The 27438-nt window shown below is 43.5% G+C and overlaps 1 protein-coding gene and 1 pseudogene across 1 annotated transcript; both read right to left on the reverse strand.

Moving 5' to 3' along the window:
- Window positions 1-998: 998 nt before the first annotated feature.
- ZBTB8B (zinc finger and BTB domain containing 8B) lies at window positions 999-25890 on the reverse strand. Its single transcript, XM_004471357.4, has 4 exons — window positions 25784-25890; window positions 16766-17787; window positions 10143-10321; window positions 999-7191 (listed from the first exon to the last, which is right to left on the reverse strand). The coding sequence occupies exons 2-4, from the start codon at window positions 17745-17747 to the stop codon at window positions 6877-6879; spliced, it is 1476 nt and encodes a 491-aa protein (XP_004471414.2). The 5' UTR covers window positions 17748-17787; window positions 25784-25890; the 3' UTR covers window positions 999-6876.
- On the reverse strand, window positions 5782-5842 carry LOC111767327 (U6 spliceosomal RNA; annotated as a pseudogene).
- Window positions 25891-27438: the final 1548 nt, after the last annotated feature.

A 27438-nucleotide genomic window follows, 5' to 3' on the forward strand; every position in this document is an offset into this window, starting at 1 on the left:
ACTTAAAAAATATGTGATTTTCTGTTTCAAATAAGAATATCCTTGTTAAATTCCCTGAATCATGCCCAATTTATATTTCAAAAATCAGTTAGTGAGGTTAGCAAAAGTAATTTCAAGATAGTATTGTATATTTTTTATTTTTTAACGTTTTTACAAACAAAATGAATAAATTAAAATAAAATAATGTGATATATCTTAAAGTGAACAATAAAGATTTAATTTGCTGTGTATGTGTGTGTGTGTGTTGACAGTGGTTTATGTTTCAGATAAGTGTGGGTATTACAGGACAAAGAGATTAAATTAACTCCCAGGTGCTCAACATGTGATTTTGTCCCCTTCCCTGTCTAAGCTTTACAAGAATGCAGGCAATTATAACACAAAGTATTCTCTCCCACAAACGGCATCTTCCTTCTGTGTGGTTTTGGTTGGATGGATCCCCTAGAAAACAAAATGCTTTCTATGGGTAGTCTTTTCTGCCTGCCTAAGCATATCAGCATTGTAGAGGACAAAGAACTCTAGCCTGGCCTGCAAGACTGGTTTCTGGTCTTGACTTCGACTCTAACTAGCTGTTTGGTAACTAGGAACTACTCATATCATCTCTCAGTAAAATGGAGTTGGACTGGATTATAAATAAGGTCCCTCTAGTTCTCAAACCCGTTGATTTAATGGTCTTGCCCACATCCATCCTCATTTTCTGGGGTATTATGTAGATTGTGTGGCCAGCCAAGATGACAAATCTGGAAGCAATGGAATGCCTCTGCATTCATCACAGTAACAATACTCCTTTTCTCTGTTATTTCACTGCGGCAAGATAAAGGATGGTTAAGTTGTATGTGTGTGTGTGTTTAAGAAATAAACGAGAGCATTTGATGTATATTTTCTAAAGGCTAAGATCTTCTAAAAATTCTTTTAGGATTTTTACATACCTGAATAAAACAACTAACCATGTCTGGGAAAAAGCAGAAAATTTCAGAAACTGACTAAACGCTTACAAACAGTATCCTGAAGTGAGAAGTTTATTGGATGGAAAGTACCACAATAACAGTAGCTTAGACAAGAAAGCCTTCCCTGAGGCGCTAAGTCTGAATTTGGTGCTCAGCCAAAGGGCTCTCAGAGAACCCTGCACTTGCCCCTATTGTCACACCCAACACACTGCGTTGTAATTGCCTAATTGCTGGTCTCCCTGATTACATGGCAAGTCCCTTGAGGGCAGGGGTTGTGCTTGTTCACTGATGTACCCCTAATGCCTGGCATATAATAAGCACTCCATAAATATTTATTGGATAACTATTGAATAAGTAACCAACTATCCTCAGCTCTTGATCTGCCAGGAGCAACAGAAGGCGGCAAGATTAGCACCACATTACATAGCAATAAGAGGCAATAATTTAGACACTGTTCCTAAGAGCCTAGTGTTTGGTGGTTGCCAGATGGACACAGATTCCCAGCAAAGTGTGACTGATGGAATCTTCAGATATTTCCATTCAGTAACATTCCTACAATATGTCATATTATACCTGTATACAATGGGTACATGAAGGATACATGACTTTTTTTTTTTTTGAGGTTCTAGGTCTGGGGATTGAACCCAGGACCTCATATGTGGAAGCCAGTGCTCAACCCACTAAGCCACATGGGCAACTTTGAGTTGTTTTTTTCATTTGTTTGTTTGTTGTTTGTTTTAGTAGACACCAGGAACTGAACCCAGGACCGCCCATGTGGGAAGCAGGTGCTCAACTGCTTGAGCCATATCTGCTCCCCATGACATTTTGATGGGACCCTTTTCACTGGTTTTCCAACTCTTACACATACCTCAGCAAAACTGCAAACAGTGTATTAATAACAAGCACCTAAACACAAAGAATGAATAGTATTCAAGAAAGGAAAAATGAGCTGACAGTGGCTATATTTTAAGAGGAAATTCTTCTGGCTATATGGCATAGGAATTAGGTGGAGCATCTACCATACAATTTCCTAGTATGTAGCTTGGAAAAGGATTAATAAAACCTTTTTCCTTCTACATGAGAATTTGACCTTTGGTTAACTTTTTAGCTCTGTTCCCCTAGCAATCTGATAAGGGCAGCATGTCAACTGTGTTGCTAGGCAACATTACTTATGGTAGAAATGACTCCTAATTGTTAAACTACGTGTGGACCCTGAGAACTATAAATACCTGATAGAAGCCAGGCTTTGGGCATCCCTGAGTGCAGGGAGTCTTTAACAGGCATGTCTTTTGCAGGACCCTGGAAGCTATGTCTATGAGGTTGTCACAAGGGATACTTGTCCCTATGGGATAAAAGGCTTTCAAGCCAGGGTGGCTTCCTGATGTAGTTCCACTCTTCGCACCTAAGCTATTCCACATGGATGGCTGTAGGGATTTCCACAGAAGAGGAAATATATGGATCTGTCCTGCTGGCTTCCCATTGTATATCCTTCTAAGTGATTCTGATGCTGAACGAATGTGGCAGTTGAGGAGTCTGAATGTTTCTAAACTTTCAGTTGAGCCTAAGTAAACCCCTGGATGGCAACACAGTACTATTTGCTTGCTTTTATGGTAGTAGTAGATGCACCACAGGAAGCATGGAGAGCTGGAAGAAGTGAAACTGTTTGATACGTTTTTCTGCTTCTAAAAAAGTCTTGATTGGATCCTTAAGTCTGTGTGACAATCTATATCCATTACATGTCACCAAGCCATGTATCTCAAGTTGATGCTTTTCCCCAAAATCCTCAAGCATGTTACCGCTAAACTTCACACCCACTGATTTTAAATATGCTACTGACAGGGTCCTAAAATCAAATGATGGATATAAAAAAAATTGGTCCCCTAAACCATAGTTACCAATGGAAAATTAGTAGTAGTAAAATTATCTACCTGGATGGTCAAAACAGATGCTAAATGTCCTCTTTCAGTTATAAAAGTTCCTTATCCCATCACATAATGGCATGCGTTAAAACAAGGATATGTCCAACAACAACGACAACAACCATATAGAAAACCAAAAGAGAGAAAAAAAGAAAAAACAAAACCAAAAAACAACCACGTGAATTTATCTCAATAACTCTTTAAAAAATAAAAATAAATTAAATTTTTAAAAACTACTCCTGTTCAAAAAAACTTTTCATTTCTTTCTAAATAAGCATCATTTGAAGAAAATAATTCAAACCTAATGAAATGTTTAAGGAACATAGTAATATTTGGTGGAACGACTGAACCACAAAAGCAACAAAAATCAATTTCCCATCATAAGCAAGTGAACAAAGTGCCCCTTTTTCTGACTTAGAAGATAGTGTGATCACATGAAAGCATAAGGCAAGCAACAAGAGACCACCACTAACAGTACAACGCCAGCGCTCAAAACAGAGTGTAATAGGAACCTCTCACCACCACCTCCAAACGTTGCCCCCCTTACCCCATTACACTAGACTTCACAGAGATAATTCTATTCTCTATGCACAAGAGACACATGAGAAAAACCTAGAAGTCCAAATGAAGTCATCTGAATTCAGTTGACCAAGGCAACTCCAGGCTTCCCCACTGCTCCCAGAATCGGTGCATGCAGACCTATCTGTTGCTTTCTCTCTATGGGGTTTGTCATAACATCAAATAACAAAAACCAAAAACCCATCACAGCATTCTGAACATCAGAATACACAATTCCACAACATGTTGCAGACCACTAAGTCAGCAGCTTTCTCAAGGAATATTCGAAGTCTAGTGGCCACCAAAATATTTACATCCGAATGGCATCTTTCTACTAAATGACCAGAAATAGTGATGCTTTATATCATTTCTTAATTCATTATTTACAGGCCTTATTCACATTCTTTCCCAACCACTGCAATGAAAGCTTATTCCCTTCCCTCAAAAGAAACAGCTTCACAAGGATGCCATTTTTAATTCCATTACAGGTAAGAATCCTGTTCTCTCCCATGCAATGTATCTAAAATAAGATTTAAAATATCCCTTGGTAAGTTTAGCTGTTGCCAAAAAGTTGCCAGAATCACTAAAAGTCTGTGTTGGGCCCAACTGTGAATTTACTTATTATAAAAATAACACCAACTCCATGAATTAACCCTCAGAGACACTGTGCACATTATAAATACCACCAAATACATACAAAAATTTTAAACCAAGAACCAATTTATAATCCAGTAGTCAAGAAAAATGATTTCCTCTAAAAGTTATAGAATTCAGTGATCTGAACCAGTTACTACCAATGCCAATGAACAAACCCAAAGCAGCCAATCATAATGCAACAATTTGAGACATTATGGAAGAAAGGGACTCACTCAAATATTAAGCTTCCCATGCGGCTTTTCTCCCAATGACTCTGCTACTTTAAAGTTTAATAAAATGATCAGAGCCTAGTAATGGTTCTGGATATATGAATCAGCATCAGAATTTCTAAGTTTCCACATCACAAACCTAATCAGATCTTGAGCAAGGTGGGACCCATCCTAGCCTCAGCTTCCCCATTTTACTGATCCACTACTTTCTAAAACGTGTGACAGCATCAGGGCCTATGAAATATTATGTTAGCCTGAAGTATAACACAAAATTAAGTTCACTCAGTAACAGTCATTTTTTAAAATCCTACTTTATCTTATATCAAGGTTTCTCAGCCTTAGTACTATTGACATTATGGAATGGATCATTCCTTGCTGGGGGGGGGGGGGGGGCGGGTAGAGTTGTCCTGTGCAGCATAACTCTTTAGCAGTATCCCTGGCCTACCCACTAGATGCCAGTAGATCCTAGCAATCAAGAACGTCTCCAGGCATTGCCAAACGTCCACCCCGGAGCAAAGCCACTCCAGTTGAGAATCTTTGACTCTAATGTTCTAATCTCCAATGTTAGGATTTTCACTAACTCTATGAAAAGGTGAAGGTGTCACTGAAGAGGATCGTTGCTTTACCAGACAGAGTAGACAGCAAGCTGAACTGTGAGGTAGAAAAGTCATATTAAAATATCAGAAATACTTTAAGCTGAGAGAGCAAAAATACCAAACGTTAACTACTGGCAGAGTAAATCTTCTATGCATCCATTTAGCTTCCCCTTTTGCTAAGTTCCCTCATTTAAAAGGACAGTTAATATTTTTATTTCGAGCAAGAAAAACATTTCTGGTCCCTGATAATTTTCAATTTGTAACTCTTGATCTAGAACAATGATTTATAAACTATCTGTGGTAGAAGACCAGTTTTAAAATTTCCAGTCCATTGCCAACCACTATGTGGACCTAGTATGTGGACAGGTATGCAGCTCACCACACCTGAGCTGATCCATGCCCTGTTCAAGAAGACGGCACCACTGCTCACACGCTTGGGTGCCGCAGCAATGTCCAATTGTTATAAAAGTTTCTGTATGCTTACTCAATTTCTGACGTTCCTCTTTGCAGACAGGTAGCAATTAATTCTCAGATCAGCACTTGTCTTTGAGCCACAGTTTGGGTAGCATTGTTCTAGAGTTCGAACTTCTGTTGAGAAGCACAGCTTAAACCCCTTTCTAACTCTTCAGCAACAATCATTTAAAGGCAATTTATAATGTTTTTGATTAATTTTTTTTGTTCAAGAGGCAGAAAGGAAAAGAATACTGCTTTTTGAAATAAAACTATATTAAAAATTAAAAGGAGAAAAAGATTTCATTTAGGATCCATATTTAGATATTGTCTTCATTCCTTTGCATTGCTTTGCATTGCTTTTGTTTATTAAAGTGCCTTAAATTACATCCTTAACTCCTAATACTTCCTGCCCGTTAAGTTTCAAGGAAGTTCAGACTCTTTTATTAGGGGCCATGCTAATCTTCTCTGTATCATTCCAATTTTAGTATATGTCTGCCGAAGCGAGCACCAGACCCTTTTGTTAGAATAATTCAATGGCTGCAAATCAGGTAAAAAGCAGACTGCCTTTTAAAACCTGTTCTACTAACCCTTCTTTTCCCTCCAGAGGACCTTTTAAAAGATTTAGAAATACAACTTGTTTATATGGCCTTGCACTTTCACTCCAATTAAAGTTCTCTTCCTAACTAGATACAAGAAATGTCAGTAGTGGTTACATTTCCAGGTTATACAGCAATGGCTCTTGGAAATGGCTGGAAAAAGTAGGGGGGCATTTTGAGTTTTGCCAAAATGACTTGTTTAATGGTCATACAACAATTTATTTATGTTTGTAGACGTGTCAGATACTGAACCAGACATGGAGACCACCTGGACCTTGCCTCACAGGCTTCCTTACCAGAGCAAACTTTAACTCAACAATGGAAGTCACGGGGGCATAATGAGCCTTGAGGCTCCTTTCCATGCTTCTCTGCACATAAATAGCCCCAGTCGTTAAAATTGAAGTCTCAGAATTACAAAGTACCTTTTACGATCGTGTAGTCAGACAACCTTGCCTGCCTCATTTCAACAAAGCTTTCTTTCTGATAATTTGTTAGAAAGTTAAAATGTGCAATTCATTAGGCAAAGAAAAGATTGATCCCAAAACTTAATATATTCTTGCCTACCTCTTCAGAGAAAGAGGATGATGACAAAGCAATGCAAAGGAATGAAGACAATATGAAAACAAGTGTAGTGAATTCCTCATTTCTCTCCTAACCAGGGTTTGGACACACAGCAGGAAAAACAAGAAGCCTCAGTGCCGGCCCTGATTCACTCAGAATTAAGGAGTGGCCAGCAAAGCCCTCGGAAACCAAGGACCCCACACTAAAAATATTAGTAGTCCTTTGAGTCACCAAATCCAACCTCCACCATGTAGTCTAACAAAAGTGCAAATACAGTGAAAGAGCGTTCCTCTCAGGGTTTCACAAAATTGAACAAATGTGGAGCTTTCAACCACGGAACAGGCAATTACAATTTCTAAAACTTCTTCCCCACCAACCTATTGCTATGTAAGTGTCTCTTGGTCTGCTAAGCTGGGCCACATTCGCGATTTGTCTTCAGAGTCTCTGGCAGTGTCATCTTCCTCTCCGGACCCCACGTAGATTGGCCAGTCGTTGTCTGTGTCGCTCTTTTCTTGACTTTCGGATGAGGCTTCTGCCAGGCTAAGGTTGACAGGCATCAAATCGTCGTCTTCATCCTGCGTGTCTGTAACACAGGTGCAGCTGTCACACAGCCCGAAGCGCCGCAGCCCCTGTGACAGGTGACTCGTGAAGGTTCTTCGACAGCCCTTGCAGATGATTGGACGGTTGGACCTGTGGACCTAAAATCACAAGCAGCTACAGTACGTTTCACAGAAAACGGATTGAGCCACGGCCACCAGGCCCCCTGTGATCAGTCCCTGCCCAGCCCTTCAACCCATTTCTCAACACTCTCCCTCTCCCTTGCTCTCACTGCCACAGCCTCACCCTCACCGAGGTCCTTTCCACCTGGGCCTTTGACCATGCCAGGAACATGCCCTTCCCTTCCCTCCTCTCCCCAGTGCCTTTCAAGGACAAGTTTTCCCTGATGCCCCTGGCCAGGTTAGGTCCCCCAGCTACATATACTCCCTTGTACTTCTTCCTTGGTTGTACTTCCCACAAATCATTTGTAAAATCCACTACCCTGTGAGACCTAAGAGGGCAGGGACCATGTCTGGTTCATTACCGTATCCCTAGTTCATGGCATATAATAAGCATTCAGTGGCCTAATTAGGACTTTAGGCTTTTTTAAAGTTTTTTAATTTTTTTAGGCATGACTTTTTAATATGCCTTGAATTGTTTAGGAATCTTTTTTCCAGAAGGTAGATTTGCTAGAGAAGAGAGGGTTTTCTCCAGACATGCTAGCAGATGTTTCACCCTCGACTTCCTTGTTGATAAATACAGTCCTTTGGAGGAGAGAGCATGGCATACTGGAAGAGAGAACCTCATCTCCTATCCCACACAACCCTTCCTAAGGGAAGCAGCCCCAGGGGTGCCCTTTGCATAAGAAGTTTTCTTCCTCATGTGTGCGCTCTGCAGGAACTCTAGCCAATAGGGGCTCCATTGTGCATAGGGGCTCCATTGTGCACAGTGACTCGGGACCTATCCAAGCTTGTTAGAGAGTTCTGGATGCAGATACACACAAGAGACAGACAGGAGGAGGCTGAAGCAGGAGAAGGCTGAAGCATGACACTCAGGTCACTGGGGCTGCCATTAAACCCTGACCAATGTCCTCATGTTTTACATTGAGATATAATTCACATACAATAAAATTCACCCCTTTTAGACTCTACAACTCAGTGGTTTTAGTCTATTCACAAGGTTATGCAATCATCATCACCATCTAATTCCCAGAAAGAATCCCTGTACCCATTAGCTGTCGCACACACACACACACAAACACACACACATACACACACGTCCCATTCCTACATCAACCCAGTCCCTGGCAACCACTAATCCACTCCCTATATCTATGCATCTGCCCATTCTGGGCATTTCCTATAAATGAAATCTATAATGTATCTGGCTTCTTTCACTTAGCATAATGTTTTCAAGGTTCATCCATGTTGTAGCATGAATCAACCCATTCCTTTTTATGGTATACTATAATATTCCATTCTATGTGGAGGAATAGAGTATGGATTAGAGTGGACTTACTGATATTCTATTCATGAACTATTGTGATTAGTAATCAAAGAAAATGTGGCTTTGGTATGGAGAAAGTGGCCATGGTGGCTGCTGGGGGTAGGGAGTGGGAGGAAGATGTGATGTGGGGACATTGTCGGGACTTGGAGTTGTCCTGGGTGGTGCTGCAGGGACAGTTACCAGACATTGTATGTCCTCCCATGGCCCCCTGGGTGGACTGTGGGCTGTGGTGTGGACCATTGACCATGAGGTGCAGCAGTGCTCAGAGATGTATTCACCAAATGCAATGAATGTCTCATGATGATGGAGGAGGTTGTTGTTATGGGGGGAGGAGTGGGGTGAGGGGTCGGGGATCTATGGGGACCTCATTTTTTTTAATGTAACATTAAAAAAATAAATAAAGACAAAAAAATATTCCATTGTACGGATATACCACATTTTGTTTATCCATTCATCTATCAATGGACACTTGGGTTATTTCCACTTTGGGACCATTAGGCATAATGAGCATTCATATGCAAGTTTTTATGTAGACATGTGTTCTACATAAAAAAGTTTTCTTCAGCATGTACCTAGGAGTAGAATTGCTGGGTCATATGGTACTCTATGTTTAATTTCTTGAGGAAATGCCAAATTGTTTTCCATAGCAGCTGTACCATTTTACATCCCTACCAGCAATGTGTGATGTTCTAATTTCTCCTTGAACACTTTGTTCAATTTTTCTATTATAGTCATCCTAGTGGGTATGAATGGTATCTCTTGTGGTTTTGATTTCCCTCTCCCTAGTGATTATGATGTTGAACATCTTTTCATGTGCTTACATCTTCTTTGGAAAAATGTCCACTCACATCCTTTGCCCATTTTTAAACTGGGTTGTTTGTCTTTTTGTTGTTGAGTTGTAGGAGGTCTTTATGTAGTCTAGATACTAGACCTTTCTCAGCTATATGATTTGCAATTATTTTCTCCCAATCTTTGGGCCATCTTTTCACATTCTTGAGAGCGTCCTTTGAAATTCAAACCATTTTTATACTGGATCTTCCAAAGACTGACTGCTTTGGTCAGAAATCATCTTAAATGCAATGCTTTTCTGAATGGCCTGAATGCTTATTAGGAGGTGGGAATCATCAGCTCACAAGGGAGATAGAAGTCTAGGGGGTGAGTTAATAAGAGGGGGGGTCCCCTTGAGCTAGAGCCTTCTTTGTCTGCTGCCCACAGGTAGCCCTATCAATGGCAATATACCCTTCTTCCCTGCTGGATGCTGGAGTTGGGTGGGAAACTGAGAATGCAGCTTACCTTTGGCATCACACCATTGGGAACAGTCCCACAATTCCCTGTCCAAGCCCTGTTGTTCTCTGCTTTATAACAACCACCCCTGACCAGGATCTGAACTTTCTTGATTCTTCCCCTTTGAAAACTAGTCTGTTACTGTGTAAGTTTTAACTTTTTCTAAAAACTTGCTTTAGTTTAGTAGCAGAAGCACATGTTGAAAAGTCTCTGAACCTACCCCAGTGGAGAGAGAAGTGGAAGACAGTCTGGCTTTACCCTTACCTTAGACAATGTCATGAACTGCCCCTGCCATGAGAAGATTGCCAGCTCAGACACTTACACTCAGGGCATGACTCCGTAGGTGCTCCTGTCGGGTGAACCTCTTGCCACAGGTCTCACAGGGGTAGGGCCGCTCACCCGTGTGTGAGCGGATGTGCCGCTTAAGGATGCCCTTCTGTTTGGCAGTGTAAGGGCAGAAAGGACACTTGTGGAGCTTGATGGGGACCACCAACACATCACCTGGGAAACCAAATGGATTGCTTTAGCTATTCTGTAAGCAGTGATAACAGTGGCTACCCTCCAAGGGATGGGGATCCAGAGCTGTGGAATTCCACCAGCTCAGAGTAAGAGGATACAACTCCACCAAAGCTAACAGCAAGAGTTGCCTGCAAATCCCAACTCTGAATGCTCCCAAGGACCCAGAGAGTAAAGTGTGCTTTTGATAAAAGGTTGCAAGGAATGTCATACTTTCAAATTTTTTTGACCATGGCCTATACAGCTTACATTACAACCTTAGAATACATATATCTTCATGTGGATAACTGGAAAAGTCTTCACAAAACAATACTCACCCTGATAGTTTCTATTCTCTTTGATTTCATTTTAAGAGAATGCCAATTAAGACCTCCTGAAATGATCTCATGACTCTCAATTGTTTGAAAACCTCTGTTATTACAGTCAAACTTCATGCTTTCTTTGACAGTATTTCCTAAGGATATCTGCCAGGTACGTGTAGAAGAGGTATGCTATGATGAACACCCTAAATTGGGATACATATTAATTCTATGTATGTAGAATCATCAAATATTCAAAAATTAAATGAAATCTTGTTCCAATTCTTTTTTCATCTTGCTTATACAACTCTTGTTACAACACCTATATCATCCACATGTATGGAAACTACTCCTTTCATGTTTACTGAGTTGTACTTTATTGTGATATTCTGAAATTTGTTCCCTCAACCCATGCCCTTCAGGGTGTTACAGACTTTGATCATATTAAAAATGAAGGGATTTGTGATTAAAGCTTTCCAGGTTCTCCTGCTTCCCAGCTCTGTGACCTTGAACATCTTACTTAACTTCTCTGTGCCTTACTTTCCTGATCTGTAAAATAGGGATGATAATAGTTCCTACCTCATAGGATTTGTGATAAGCATTAAATGAAATAGCACCTAAAACCCTGTTAGCACAGGATACGGCACATGGTAAGGGCTCATCGATGCCAGCCATTTTTATCATCATCATCATATCATCTCTTCAGCATTTCTTTATGGATTAGGCAGTAGGATCTACTGATCGTATGAGCTTTAAAAGAGCGGAGGGTTTTTAAGAAAGGGAGCAGGGACAATGGTCTGGAAATGGCAATAAAACACAAGGAGGACCCCACCCACCTCTGACTAGAGGGTATCAAGACTACGGAAGGGGCCTACAGGGAAGCCGGGTGCTCAGAGGACAGCCAGGTCTCAGTTGAAGCAACCACTCTAATCTACTGGTTCTCAAAACTATACTCTTCCTCCCTTTCCCTACATTCAGATTTATCTACCTAACCTGGAAATTCCCATGTGGATGTTCTACAGGTGCCTCAAACACAGTAAACTCTCACTGAATTCCTTTTTCCTCCTGTACCTGTTTTTCTCCTGCATTCTCTGTCTCATTTGATCCCACCACCATCCAAGTCAGCCAACCCAAAATCTGCCTCATTGAGAATCTTCTCTTTCCCTTCTTCCCTGTATGTGAGCATCAAGCACTGTTAATTTCACTTCTCAAATGTGTCTCCTCTTCTTTACCTCCACAGCCACTTCTTTAGCTCGTGTCATCGTCTCTCATCCAGATTTGTGCAGGAGCGTCCTACATGGTCTTTGTCCCCCGGTAGTCTATTCTCTACACCGTCTCCAGAGAAGGATCCTTTGAATATATGTCATTTCCATCATTGTGCTGAGCACTTCCAGTGGGTTCCCATCTCACAATAGTATCCCAAGGCCTTCCCCTGGCTAATGAGGCCCCACCTGATCGGCCCTCACCCAGCTTCTGCCTCAGCCCTCACCCTCTCTGCTCACTCCACTCTGGCCACCCCAGCATCCTAGCTGCTCCTTTTGTTCCCTCACCAAGCACCCTCCTGCACCCGGGGCTTTGTGCTTTGTTCTTCCCTCTGCCTGCGGTGTTATTCTCCCTGATATCTGCAGTTTGTTCTCTCACTCTTTTGAGAGGTCTACCCAAATGCAACATGTTAGAAAGCCCTTCCCTGTCACCACTAAATAAAATAGCATCCCTTTCATTCCCTATCCCCTTTTCTCTGCTTTTGTTTTTCCTCCTTAAGACTCATCATTATCTGGCATACTATACATTTACTTATACTAGAATGTCAGCTCCATGAGGACAAGGACTGTCTTTTCTTTACTGTCATTAACAGTGCATGACACGTAGTAAGTGCTCAATAAATATCTATTAAATGAATGGAGGAATGAGTGAATGAACAAATGAGCAAAAAGGAGTGATGAGATTTCAAAGAAGCAAACCAGGGATGGCATGCTGGATACACTGACATTAAATGACCCCATGATGAGGCTGAAACTGAAGGGACAGAGGTAGGAGCAATGGGTTTCCATTGTAGCAGAAGCCAGGAAAGGAAAGAAATTCACAGAGAGGTCAGAGTCAACTACCAAGAGAGGTCATGTAATATAACACCTGGAAGTTACCCATTGGATCAGTTTTAGAATTGCTAAGTGGCCTCATGGCAGCAGTTTCAGTGGGGGGTGGGGGGGTGGGGGGGGTAGAAGCTAGACCATAGTGGGCTAAGTAAAGAGTGGAAAGTAAAACAGTGGAGGCAGTTAATGTAGACAACACTTGCAAGAAGAGGTGGGAGGTGATGGAGCTGGGGCTGGGAGGAGGGTGGGGGAGGAGAGATAACAGGAGGACCTTATGTTCTTGGCAGTGTCTGTTGATGTCAGGGATGAGCAATGCAGATATATAACCATTGCAGCAGCCTCCTGATGGGTCTCCCTACCTGGGTCTCCCATCTCTGTGCCATCTTGTGCTAAGGTTAAATTCTTCTCACTGAAGCACAGTTCCAGTACACTCCCAAGCTCAGAAACTACCAAAAACTCTTCTATGGCCCCAGATAAAAACTTAAGCTTTTAGCATTTAAGATTTTCCATGATCTGACTCCAATCTAATTTCTCCCTCTATTTTCTTTTCTTACCCTCAGATACTTCTTCCAAAAAGCCCTCCCTGATCTCCCAGTGGGAAGCCATTTCTCCTTCTGTTGGACTACTGTGAAAACCCATTATCTCTGCTGGATTTCAGCCCTAGTACTTTTCCACCATGTAATGTTACTTATATGCATGTCTTATCTCCTCTCAGATACCATCAGTTCATTGAGGGCTGGATTTATGTCTCACTTATCTATCTGCACAAGGAAGGTGCTCAAATATTTGTCAAGAAATGAATGACCAATCAAATCAATCCCACTCTGCACCTTGGCACTTGGAATAAATTTATCCTGTAGCCACGTGAATGGAATCAAAACCTGGCAGAGTGCAGGTATAGACTGGATTTGAATGGGAGATGACATAAAGCTAAATTACTATTTCTTGATACTCGTGCTTACAAGCAGAAGGGTTGAAAGATAAAATCATTGCAATGACAACCTATATCCATTTGTGCTGTCTTCACAGTTTGTTTAAGAGTAAAATAAAGCCAACCCTGGGTTCTAGTTCTGGCTGTGCCACTTACTTACCAGAGTTCTGGATTCTTGGAAAATTTACTTAACCTTTCTGGGTTTCAGTTTCTCCACAACTCTGCCAAACGCATGTGATGACAATCTAATGGATGTGAAAGGGCAAACACAGTCTGTGAAGTTCTAGTATATGAATGGAAAAGAGAATTCCAACAGTTCCTATAGCGTATTCTTTAAAATACCCATTACCTTCCAAACGCTGTTTAAGCAGTATCTCTGAGGACAAGAAACAGTATTTTCAATTCTAATTTTAATCATACAGACAGTGTCCTTGCTTGAAGAAAAATTGAAATTAAAAAGCCTCAAAACAGCCATTTAGTAATAAATACAAGCAACTGCTCTTCCTTATTTAAAGACTTTCACTGACCAATATTGATGGGTAAACTAGAGATATGATTCATTAATTTCTTTGCTTGAAGCTGGGAAGCCACTAGGGTATTTTCATCAGTGAAATGGCAGTAACATTTATTTCTGTCTCCTCCAAGATACCTCAAAACACAATGATCTCATTTGTTAAGAAGAATCAACACTGTTAACTCATCTTTCAGAACTTTCAGGAAAACAACCAAGTTCTCTCAAAACATGAAAACGAACCAAAGGAGCTAAGAAATTTACTTACATGAAACCAAATACCATGTAACTAAAATATTCTCAAATAGACAGCACCATTGACCATGATGTTTGCTGAGAGCCTACAGACACAGAGGAGTACATCTCCCATGTGTATAGAACACATTATTGTATGTGAGAAAAAATTCTGAAAACCTTCTCACTTGTCCTGTGAAAATGTCAGAACAGAGATGGTTATTCCCATTTTACAGATAATGAAACAGGCTCAGAGATTCAATGACTAAACAAAGGTCCCACTGCTGGGGTGGAAGAGAGTGAGAGATCTTTTTGTGTCTTCAAACTTCCCTATGATAGTTAATTTTATGTGTCAGCTTGGCTAGGTTATGGTGTCCAGTTGTTTGGTCAAACAAACACTGTCCTGATTGTTAGTGTGAGGGTATTTAGTAGGTGGGTCTAAAGCATTAGTCAGTTTATTAAATCTATGGCTAATTACATCTACAATCAACAAAGGAGATTGCCTTCCACAGTCAGAGAAGTCTCCTCATCCAAACTGTTGAAGGTCTTAAAGAGATAAACTGAAGATCAAACTGATAACCAGCAACTGATGATTTGGAAAATTCTCAACCTGTCTCAGCCTGCTTTGAATCTAGGGCCAGAAGCTGCTCTATTGGCTCCCCCCTCCCCCGCCCCAGCCCTCCATCTCTCAGGAGGTGAATTCCCAGAGAACAGGGCTCCTGGTGAAGATGTACCTAAACAACCCTTTGGGAAAGAGGATGTGGCTGAACATGGATTCAGTCAGCCATTTAAGAGGAAATCAAGATTGGAAATGTAACTATTCAGGAAGGATCTCTGGAAAGTTCTTTTATCTGATGGTTTGGACCCCCTTGAACAGAATGCAAAGCTAACAACGGTTTTGCAAAAATTTTATGAACAGAAGCACTATCATCCTGAACTGAAAGGGACAGAGAAGAGATGAAGTAAAGTAAGAATGACTCCAAGGGCAGAACAATGGAAGCAGAGGTCTGGACCAAAAAGATCTCATTGGACCAAGAGAGTGGGCCCACCTACATGTGTGAAAAGGGTGGGTCCACCCCTGAGCTTGGAGGTTGTGGGGTTTTTGCCCTCAGCACGGAGAGTTTAGCCACTACTCCAAAGCTCAGAGAGAATGGGATCTATGCCCAGATGTTCAGGAAGAGTCCAGCCACCACCCCTGCGCTTGGAGATGGTAGGACCTATATTCCATTTTAAGGGTAGGGGTAGGCTGCCACTCCAGTGCTCAGAGAAAGTGGGACCTCGGCCCCATTGTTCAGGGAGAGCATACTCACTATACAAGTGGTTGGAAAGGGTGGGGCTGCCACTCCAGCAGGACAGGAGGACAATGCGTCAAGCCAGAGGTGACTCTTAGACCTTGAGATCTAATGGAGTTAGACTTGCTTGGGACCCATGACCTCTGCTTTCCTTCCAAATTCTCCCTCCTGGAATGGGAAAGTCTGTCCTATGCCTGACCCACCATTGTATTTTCTCTTTTTCATGAGACCTGAACTAAGAGGAATTTTGCCCCAGGAAAGATCACACCCATTACCAGAACTGATTTTGATGGGACTTTGGACTTAGCATTGTCATTGAAATGATTTAAAGCTTTTGAGATATTAGGACTAGGTGAGTGTGTTTTGCATGTGGGAAGAACATTTTGGAGTCCCAACAGAGGGTGGACTATGGTGAACTGAATTATGTACTCCAATAGATATGTTTTTGGTCTTGATCCACATTCCTATGGGTGTGAACCCATTGTAAATAACATCCCTTGAAGATGTTATTTTAGTTAAGGTGTGGCCAAACTGACTGAATTTGGACTTTAATGCAAATGACTGGAGTCATTTATAAGCAGAAGAAATTCAAACATAAATAGAGAAAGTCACAGCCAGGGGCTGGAAGCCAGAAATAAATGGAGTCAGGAAGAGAAAGGAAAGGACATTGTCATTTAACAGGAAAGTCAAGGAACCCCAAGGATTGCCAGTCTTCCAGAATACTAATGACTGTAGGAGGAAACAAGTCTTCCAGCTTCTGAAACTATGAGACAATAAATTCATATTGTTTAAGCCAACCCATTGTGTGGTATTTGTCATAGCAGCTGGGAAACAAGAACATACCCCAAATGCCTACACTCTAGTTGTGGAGGTAAAACACAAACATACATGAAGAGAAAATGTCCTACACATAGCAGATGTTCTATTAATACCTATCAGTGGTGATGTGATGATGGTGATGATGATGATAGTGATGACAATGATGCTTATGATGATGGGAGAATACAAAGCACAGATGGTATATGCTAAATGACCAGCAGAGATGAATGCTAATGGAGCTGGCTGAGCTTACCTGAGTCCTCTCCATACCAGTCAGTCTGGACATCCATCATGGAACTCATGGCTACTCCTGAACCATCTGGTCTTCCCTCCAAAGTCCGAGAAAAGTGATGATCTGCGTCATCTTTGCTCTGGACAACACTGCTGTGCAAGAGTGCCTCCAGGAATTGCTTGACATGGTAGTTACTATATGCCAAGTCAACAGCCTGGCCACTGGGCAAGCCTTCCTCCATGTGGGCCAGGCTCAGTGGGGTGGCATACTGCTGCAGCTGTTCACCAACCTCCACCTCCACTTCATCAGCATCAAACTCCACCTTGGGCTCTATCCGTTTGGGAGGAGTAAGGAGGTCACTCTCAGCTGAGCCACAACCCTGGCTGTCTTTCACCACCAGTTCCAAGGGGTGGCAGCCCCCACATCCACTGCAAGGAGACTTTTTTGGACAATCTACACTCTCTTCTCCCTTGGCTGGAAAGGAGACGAAGCTCTTGGTACCACAAGAGGTCCCTTCTCTGCCTGAATTGGGGTTTCCACTGTCAACTTGATGAGCTGCAGCAGCAGCCGCTGCTGCCGCTGCTGCCGCCACCGCTGCAGCCACAGCTGCTTCCTTCTCCATCTTTCGACAAATATCAAGGGATGACCTGATGTATGCCTTGCAGAAGTTCACCACATCATTCATCTGCAAGTAGCTGGCAGCTGACATAACTTCAATCACATTCTCCCCACGCAGATCCAACTTCCCAGAATAGAGGAAATCTAAGATGGTAGAAAAGGCATCGGAGGTGACAATGTCCAAGGAGGCAGTGCTGTGCCTCCCACTGTCCTGGATATAGTGAATGAGCAGGGCTCGGAAGTAGCCACTGTTGGCAAACAAAATGTTCCTGTGGGCCTTGAAGATCCGACCCTCCACAATGATGCTGCAGTCACAGAAAAAGTCCCTCTTGCGCTGTTCATTCAACTCTCCCAAGAGCTTGGCATAATAGGATTGCATCTCCATTTCTCTTCAAGCTGCTGTTGCTCTGGAATAGCCGGTATCTCTGCCAAGATTTTTTTAAATTAATGCACAAATCCCCACCTTATAAATATGTTGGGCTTTAATTTTTTTAAAAAATTCTTCCATAAAACACTGGTTCATGTTGTCCTTTGATATAGGACAAATGACAGATTCAACTTGGTTAATTTATGGAAAAGCAACAAAAATAACTTTGGATAACTGCATGTGGGTACGTAGTGTTTTACATGGATAAATTTCAATGAATTCTTATTAAAAAACTCTCTGAGTAAGAACTAACATTGTTCCCATTTTTCTTTTATATATATAAATGCATAGGATTTTTTTTTTAAATTTCTTTCTCTTTCCTCCCCCACCCCCCAGTTGTCTGCTCTCTGTGTCCATTCACTGCATGTTCTTCTGTGACCACTTCTATCCTTATCAGTGGCACCAGGAATCTGTGTTTCTTTTTCTTGTGTCAGCTCTCCGTGTGTGCGGCACCATTCTTGGGCAGGCTGCACTTTCTTTCGCACTGGGTGGCTCTCCTTACGGGGTGCACTCCTTGCACGTGGGGCTCCCCTATGCAGGGGACACCCCTGCATGTCATGGCACTCCTTGCGCGCATCAGCACTGCACATGGGCCAGCTCCACATGGGTCAAGGAGGCCCCAGGTTTGAACTGCAGGCCTCCCATGTGGTAGGCAGACACCCTATCCATTGACCCAAGTTCGCTTCCCTGTTCCCATTTTTCTGATAAGGATATTGAGACTCATTGAGATTAGGAGACGACCCAACTGGTAAGAGTCAAGACTCTAAACCAGATCTATTGGCCTCCAGAGGCCATGGTCTCATGCACTATATTTTACTTTCTTCAAGACACAAACTGTAGCTAATGTCAAAATCTAAAAATGACAGATCAGCTTCCAATGTCCTAATATAGAACTTAGAAACCAGCAAATACCACCCTCAGCTCACACCTATAACCATCACTTTGTTGCAAAAATTGATGGATTTTTGTGCCAGCCAGCATCTGTTCCACATTCTCATGGTTCTACTGCCCTTTTTGGCTTTGGTGGAACCACCTCTGCCAACTTTAGCCAATGTGCTTTGCATAAAGCTGGTTCCATCCCCAGACTCCAGGTGTGTAAGATATAATGTAGGCTGACACAATAAGCATATCCTTCCTTCTGACCACAGTGATTGGCTCAGAAATGGTCACGTGGCTTGGTCAGAGCCAATGAAAAGCAATGAAATGTTTGCCAGGGTTTCTCAGCTCCTTGTGCAGGTGGGATGTGAGGAGGAATGGTGCTGCCATACCACCAGGGGAGCCAGCCTCACGAAGATGTTGGCTCAGCAGAGGCAGGACCAACAGATAGCTGCCAGGAACACCACCTGAGTCCCAACTCAAGCTGTCAGAAGTCAGTTAAGTCCCTTTTTGAGTTAGCTCGTCCAAATCATTTGCAACCAAGGGACTCCTGATCGGCTCCACTCCCCTTGATTCAATCCTCCGTGTTATTTATGCACTGGCCCTTCTCTGTCAGTGGACTACAAGCCCTTTGAAGACACGGATCATGTCTTATTCAATTTGATATCCCCCACAGCAGCTGGCAGAGTACTTCGGACAAAGAAGATTTGCTAAGTAAAAAACAATACACCTTTCTTAGCTGCTAAGTATAGCAAGTGGAAATAAAGTTTAAAATCCTTCTGATAGTGAGGAAGGTAGAGAAGCTGACCTTCTTTTCAAGGTCTCCCCTCCATCTTTTCTCTTCACACAAACCACGTAACCATCCACCAACTACCACTTTTACCTGCCAACCCACTGAGCTCAGAGAAGTTCCTGCAACCAAGTCAATTTCCTCTTTTGGAATCACAAAAGGCCTAGTGAGAGCTGCCAACCTTCACTAATAACTCTTTAACCACTCTCTTTTTGCACAAAGGGGACAGAGTAATACCTCGGCCAACCAGAAATCAGGTAAAACCTATGGGAAAATAAAAAAAGACTCCTCTACTGGCAATATAGATTTCCCACAGTCTATGCCCTAAGCAGAGGCTTTAGTCCTAAAAAAGTCAACAGTCTTATTAAATGGCTTTTTTTTTGTTAAGGAAGTACTGGGGGGCAGTGGACTTGGCCCAGTGGTTAGGGCGTCCGTCTACCACGTGAGAGGTCTGTGGTTCAAACCCGGGGCCTCCTTTACCCGTGTGGAGCTGACCCATGCGCAGTGCTGATGCGCGCAAGGAGTGCTGTGCCACACAGGGGTGTCCCCCACGTAGGGGAGCCCCACACGCAAGGAGTGTGCCCCGTAAGGAGAGCTGCCCAGCGCGAAAGAAAGTGCAGCCTGCCCAGGAATGGTGCCACACACACGGAGAACTGACACAACAAAATGACGCAACAAAAAGAAACACAGATTCCCGTGCCGCTGACAACAACAGAAGCGGACAAAGAAGAAGACACAGCAAATAGACACAGAGAACAGACAACTGGGGTGTGAGCGGGGGGAAGGGGAGAGAAATAAATAAATAAATAAATAAATAAATAAATAAATCTTTTTTTTAAAAAAAAGGGAAGTACTGGGGATTGAACCCAGGACCTCGTGCATTCCAACCTGGTGTTCAACCACTGAGCTATACCCTCTCCGCTTAAATGGCAATTCATACCAACTTTCCATACCTTTATAACAAGCAATGATAACAAGCAATGCAACTAGAGAACCAATTAGAGAGAGAAGTGGAAATGAACCTCTATAAGCAAATAATCTGACAGTTGAAAGTGAGAACTGGCAGCCAGGAAGACAACAAAAAGTTATCAAAAGTAAACCTAAGAATTTTTTCAAAATACTAGCCTGAGGCCATTTAGCTAAGGCTATGAGCTGTCAGTATGTAACTCCTATATATTCTAAATGACCTAAGTGCATCCACTAAATTACAGCCCAGCCCAATGACTGATGAGCCTAAGGCATCAGAAAGACTCTTATGTTTCTATATTTGCTTTTTGTTTTTAAAGATTTATTTATTTATTTATTTCCCCCCCTCCCCCGGTTGTCTGTTCTCTGTGTCTATTTGCTGCGTCTTGTTTCTTTGTCCGCTTCTGTTGTCGTCAGCACGGGAAGTGTGGGCGGCGCCATTCCTGGGCAAGCTGCACTTTCTTTCTCGCTGGGCGGCTCTCCTTACGGGTCACACTCCTTGTGCGTGGGGCTCCCCTATGTGGGGGACACCCCTGCATGGCAGGGCACTCCTTGCGTGCATCAGCACTGCGCATGGGCCAGCTCCACACGGGTCAAGGAGGCCCGGGGTTTGAACCGGTGAACCAGACACCTCCCATGTGGTAGACGGATGCCCTAACCACTGGGCCAAGCCCGTTTCCCTCTATATTTGTTTTAAACCCAAGGAAGTCATGTCATAATTCTGAGAAATTTTCTTCATCCCAAATACTTTAAATTAACATTTTGGATCAAAAAGAAAGAGAACTGTCATCTGAAAAATTCAACTATCCCCAAGCAAATCAACCCTGAAATTTTTCACAGGGCTAAGGTTTCACTGTCATTCACACCTCTTCCCACTCACTGCTCCAACAAAACCTTCCCAGCAGGTTCTGATACTATCTTTGACAATCAATATATTAATGGAAAAATAAGATATAGAAAACTAGTACAGTTAAATACTACATTTTCTTCTTCCTCAGAACTAAAAGGAAACCCAAGAGATTGGTAAAGATTGTCCAAAGTATTAATACCCAGTGTTGGTGGGAGTATAATTTGGAATATCATTTTGAAGGAGAACTGGGCAATATTTATCAATACTTAAAATGTACATACTTTTTACCTCAGCTAAAATTTTACCCTTTTGTATATATTCACAAAAATACATCAAAATATAAGGTCAAAGAGGTCCATTGCACCTCTAGCACAAAAGTAGAAACAATCTGAATGTCCATCAGTAGAGGTCTTGTTAAATCAGTGATGGGGGGAAGAAGATTTGGCTCAGCTGATAGAGCGTCTGCCTATCATATGGAAGGCCCAGGGTTCAAACCCAGGGCCTCCTGACCTGTGTGGTGAGCTGGCCCATGTGCAGTGCTGATGAGCACAGGGAGTGCCGTGCCACGCAGGGGTGTCCCCTGTGTAGGGGAGCCCCACGTGCAAGGAGTGCACCCTGCAAGGAGAGCCATCCCACACGAAAAAAATGCAGCCTGCCCCAGAGTGGCCAAGATGACACAACAAAAAGAGACACAGATTCCCAGTGCCGCTGACAAGAATGCAAGTGGATATAGAAGCACAGCAAATGGACACAGAGAGCAGACAATGGCAAGGGGACGGGGAAGGAGAGAGAAATAAATTTTTTTTTAAATCTTTAAAAAAAAAAATCAGTGATGGTACAATTACACTGTATAATACCAGTTATACATGTTTGTAATCATGTTTTTAACGAGCAAGAATTTTATATGTTCACATGGGAAGGTATATTAGGAAAAAAAGGGAAAACGGAAAACAAAATATACAGATTGGTCCCGCCTGTGTATGTTTTTGCTCCTATAGGCATACGTATTTTTCTAGAAGATTATACCAAAAAAAATTAGCATATACTACTGAGAAGAAGGACTAGGGGTAAAAGGTATGTAGAGGGACCTTCACTTTTCATTTTAAATCTTCCTGTACTGTTAGAATGTTTTACCATGTGCATGTACTGCCTTTTTTTTTTCTTTTTTAACTAAGAAATGGGGGACAGGGGGACAAGAAGGTGATAAACCAGGGAAATAAATATGCAAGTACACACAACACTTCCCAACTTCTAGAATGGTCTAAAGGACCCCCTCACAGTGATGTGCCTATGGGTGGGAGGCTGTTGTCTCTTCGTAGATAACCTAAGCTGTCTGTGTCCTGACCTGTGGGTGTGGGACAGTGAGAGGCTGCAGCCCTGCCCTTGGTGACCATGGCAACGACTCCAGTCCTGGAGACACAGTTTAGCAATGCAAACTCTATAAACTTAAATATTCAGGGAGAATGCAAACCAAACATGCTAAAAGCTTATCTAGAATGTATGAAGTCCATGCTAAAAGCTTAGCTAAGATGTGGAAGATATATGCTAATTCGAGCCTATTGAGCTCTGAAACAAAGAACGATTTGGCCCTTCCTCTGTATAAAAGGAACTCAAAAATCTTGTTCGGGGCTCGGATTTTGGAATGAGAAGCTCCGAGCCCAGCTGGTCATAAATAAATCATTTTTCCTTCCCAAAAATTATTCCTGAGTCCTGGCCTTACTATACGCAAATAATTGAACCTCTCAACTTCTACAGCAACAGGGCATTCCCATCTTTTGCTGGAAGATGTTGCTATCAGCAACAGTACCCAAAACTCATTCCCTGTGGCTTGCTTGCAGCAAATATCCTAGATTCTGTTGGGTCATGTAAATACCCCCTTGTGAAAAATCAGTCCACATACTATCTTCAAACCTTTTCCTGGCCCCACATTTGGCATATATTGTGGATATACATATTTATTCATATCAACCCCAACTGCCTTCAGAGGGCCACATCCATGGCACATCCTGAAGATCAGCACCTCTTCCAGAAGAGAAGCTCTTGGCATCTACTGCTCTCAGAAGCACATTTATCCACACCCTGGCAGGAATCCTCCCAATCTCACCATGGTTCCAATTCAGTTCAACTAGTAACTGGCCACATGCAATTCTAGAAACAAGGAAGATGCCAGAAATAGAAAAATGAACCAAGTATACTGCCTGTTTTCCAGAAGAGGGCAGATGCCAACATCACCATCTGTAATACAAACTACCCCATTCTCCTGAGGAAATCCTAGACACTCCACTGTCTTCATTCAGGTGCCAAAAGCAGCTTTGAAAGGGCAGAAAAGCCATGTGTAGGGAAACCACAAATAAGTCCCAAAGACTTAAATCTTTGGTCCGTCCATGTGCCATTTGGGCCTTGAGTCTCAGAAGAGCTGCAACACCTATTCTCCAGTTCATGGGATTCAACCAGGACAATTAACAAGGAAATGATGATGGACAACAACCATCCCAAGAACACAGAGTCTGCAACTGCAAGCAAGACAGTTCCATCCACCTGCCCCATGAGATCTAAACCCCCTCTCAATTAGAGGTGGCATGGGTATCACCATCCCAAAATCTTAGGACTGAGGAATGAACAATGGACTAGAGTAGACTTACTATTTTTCTAGTATAGATTTATTGTTATTCTAGCAATGAAAGAACTTTTTTTGAAAGACTTATTTATTTTCCCCTTTCTCCTCCTCCCCTCACCCTCCTGTTTTTGCTGTGTCCATTCACTGTGTGATCTTCTGTACCTATTTCTCTTTTTGGTCTTCTCCTCTCATTTTTTCTCCTGTAGGATTCACGGGGATTCGATCCTGGGGACCTCTGATATGGAGAGAGGTTCCCGTCAGCTGCGCCACCTCAGTTCCTGGTTTCTGCTGTGCTTCACCTTGACTCTCCCCTTCCTCTCTTTTGTCGCGTCATCATCTTGCTGCATGACTGGCTTGCTCAAGCATTGGCTCACCACAAGGGCATTCAGCTCACCACACAGGCACTCACATGAGCACTCGGCTCACCGCACGGGCACTAGATCACCACACAGGCACACTTCCTCTTCTTTTTTCACCAGGAGGCCCCAGGGATCGAATCTGGGTCCTCCCATACGGTAGGCAGATGCCCTATCACTTGAGCCACATCTGCTTCCCTGGAAGAACTTTTATCATTAATGTGGAGGCTGTGGCCACTGGAGCGTCTGAGAGGAGGGAGTGGGAGAAATAGGTGTGACATGGAGGCATTTTCGGGGATATTGGAATTGTCCTGCATGACATTGCAATGACAGATACAGGCCATTATATATTCTGTCATAAATTACAAAATTGCATGGGATAGAGTGTAAACTATAATGTAAACTATAATCTGTGGTTAGTGGCAATGCTTCAATATGTGTTTAATTGTAACAAATGTACCACACTAAAGAAGGATATTGTTAATGTGAGAAAGTGTGGGAGGGGGGGAGAGGTGAGGCATATAAGAATCCCCTATATTTTTTATGTAGCATTTATGTAATCTAAAGCTTCTTTTACATTAATTAATTAATTAATTATTTTTTAAAAAGCAGCCTTGAACTCCAGCCAGTGATTTTTACAAGACTCCTTCTGTCCCTCCTACCTGAGAATACTGCAAACCTGCTCCTCGACTGTTAGGATTTGTTGAATACCACTCATTTGTTGAGCACCACTGTACTAAGGACTTTACAAGCATTAATTAAGTTTAACCTCATGATAACCCGTGAAGTAGGTTCTATCATATCATCCTCCTTTGCAGAGGAGAATATTGAGATTCAAAGGTCCAAAAGAACAGTGCAAGGTAGGACTGGAACCGAGTTCAGTCTGATTCCAGAGTTGATAATTTTTAACCACTAAACTCCCCGAACCCTCCAGGAAACCGTGCGCTGGACTGGGGAAGTCACTCGGTTCCCCAACGCACGGCGTGGAGGAGAACCGTCACGGGAGAAGTTTCCATTTCCACAGAGAGAAATGCAGTGCCAATTGCATCTTCGGTTCACCCGCTAAATTGCTCGCAAGATAAGGGGAAGGCAGGCGGCCCCGCAGAGGCTACCGAAACCAGCTTCTGGGCACTGCTCGCAGCCCCCGGGATTGGGGCCCTGAGGCCTTGCCCCTCCGGGGACCTCCCGCGGACACAGTGACCATCGCTGCGACGGGCACTGCCCAGCCGGGCCCAGCCTTCGCGGCCGCGGCACCATCCGAACGAGCCGGCGTCCCCGACCACCCGGATGGATGACTCGGGGGGCGGCCAGTGACGGGAGACTGGGGTGCGGAGGGCGCGGGGTATCTCCTCACGCTGGAGGGGAGGGAAAGGGTCTTCTCTACGCGCGGGCTGGAGAGGCGGGGATCCCGGCAGTCGTCAAGGCCGAGAGATCCGAAAGAGGCCAACCGAGAGGGGACAGCCTGCCCGCTCCCCCCAGAACCCCGAATCTCCCCACGTCCACAAAAGCGGCCGCGCGAACGCGGATCTCGGCTCTCACCTTCCAGCCGGCCCCAGCCACGCGGCCACCGAGCCTCGCGCACCGACACGCCCCCCTTTCATTCACCTGTCGCCCCCTCCGGTGAGAGGCGAGGCAGCTGACCAATCAGGAAGGCGCGTGGGCTCAGGTAGGCGGGCCCTTCGGCCGGCAGGGAAGTCGACGGCGCCGCGCCCCCTCCGGAGAACGCGCGCTGACGGCGCTGGCGCTCGCGGGGAGATGGGAATTGTGGTCTCAGGGTTCGTTTTACGGGCAAAAGTACAGTGGACAAAACTACAAGTACCAAGATGCCAAAAGGGGCAAAGACCGGTGATTGTGAAAGGCTGGCACTCCGGGCTTTTCAGTCCTGCTTCAGGGACCTGCAAAGTATCTAATCTCTTTGTCCCGGGAGCTAAAACCACGCCGTGGATATTAACATGGCCTAGAGACTAGGAGTTTTAACTTACCAGCCCGCACACTTTTACCTACCGGCCCTCTCCACAAATACCTGTAAATGAATGAAGTGATTTAATCCACTCAGATATTTATTGATCTCCCGCAACACACCTTCACTGGGAAGTAGTTTAAAAAGGTGTAAGATACAACTCTCTTCCCTTGAAAGACTTTCAGGTTCATACGTTCAAATGAAACCGTTAAATAAGAGTGCAAGGTGCTGACTAACAATGCAGGGACATTCTGGGACAGATACGAACACGACAGACCAGGGTACCCTTCTAAGGGAGCTTAGTTCTAATGAAGGATGACAGCCAATAAATAAACAGCTAAAAGAAGGACATAGATGAAGTGTATGCAGAGAATTGAAACAGTGATTTCGTGGCCACTTTAGACTGGGGATTAGGAGCAACCTCTCCCCGGTTCGTGACATTTCCTGAGGCCCTAATGAGCAGGAATGACCAGAATAAGATTAAATGGGAGATAATTGCAGAGGGAGAGCTAGTACAAAGGCATTAAAACGAATTGGTGGCGGCGGACATGGCCCAGTGGTTAGAGCGTCTGTCTGTCTACCACATGGGAGGTCCGCGGTTCAAACCCCGGGCCTCCTTGACCCGTGTGGAGCTGACCCATGCGCAGTGCTGATGTGCACAAGAAGTGCCGTGCCACGCAGGGGTGTCCCCCATGTAGGGTGTCCCCCGTGTAGGGGAGCCCCAAACGCAAGGAGTGCACCCAGTAAGGAGAGCCGCCCAGCACGAAAGAAAGTGCAGCCTGCCCAGGAATGGCGCGGCGAACACGGAGACCTGACACAACAAGATGCAACAACAAAAGAGAAACACAGATTCCTGTGCCGCTGACAACAACAGAAACGGACGAAGAAGACGCAGCAAATAGACACACAGAACAGACAAGGGGAGGGGTGCAGGGGGAGAGGTAAATAAATAAATCTTTTAAAAAAAACAAAAAACGAATTGGTAATGAAACTACCTCCTTTTGTAGGTGACATCCCATATATAGAAAATCTTGAAAAATCCACACAAGGGTACTTGGTGCATCACAGGAACACAGTCTCAGGCACAACCAAAACTTTCAGCAAATGCCTGCTTTATTATTTACATAGCACATAGGATCCAAAAGAGCAGGGGAAGAGATCCCATCGTGGCCAGTCTCCCAGGGAGGCCAACTGCTCGGCTCTGGGTTGGTATGTGGCAGATCCGCGCGCCCCA

This window comes from Dasypus novemcinctus, chromosome 9 (assembly GCF_030445035.2).
Source record: "Dasypus novemcinctus isolate mDasNov1 chromosome 9, mDasNov1.1.hap2, whole genome shotgun sequence".
NCBI classification, from domain to species: Eukaryota; Metazoa; Chordata; class Mammalia; order Cingulata; family Dasypodidae; genus Dasypus; species Dasypus novemcinctus.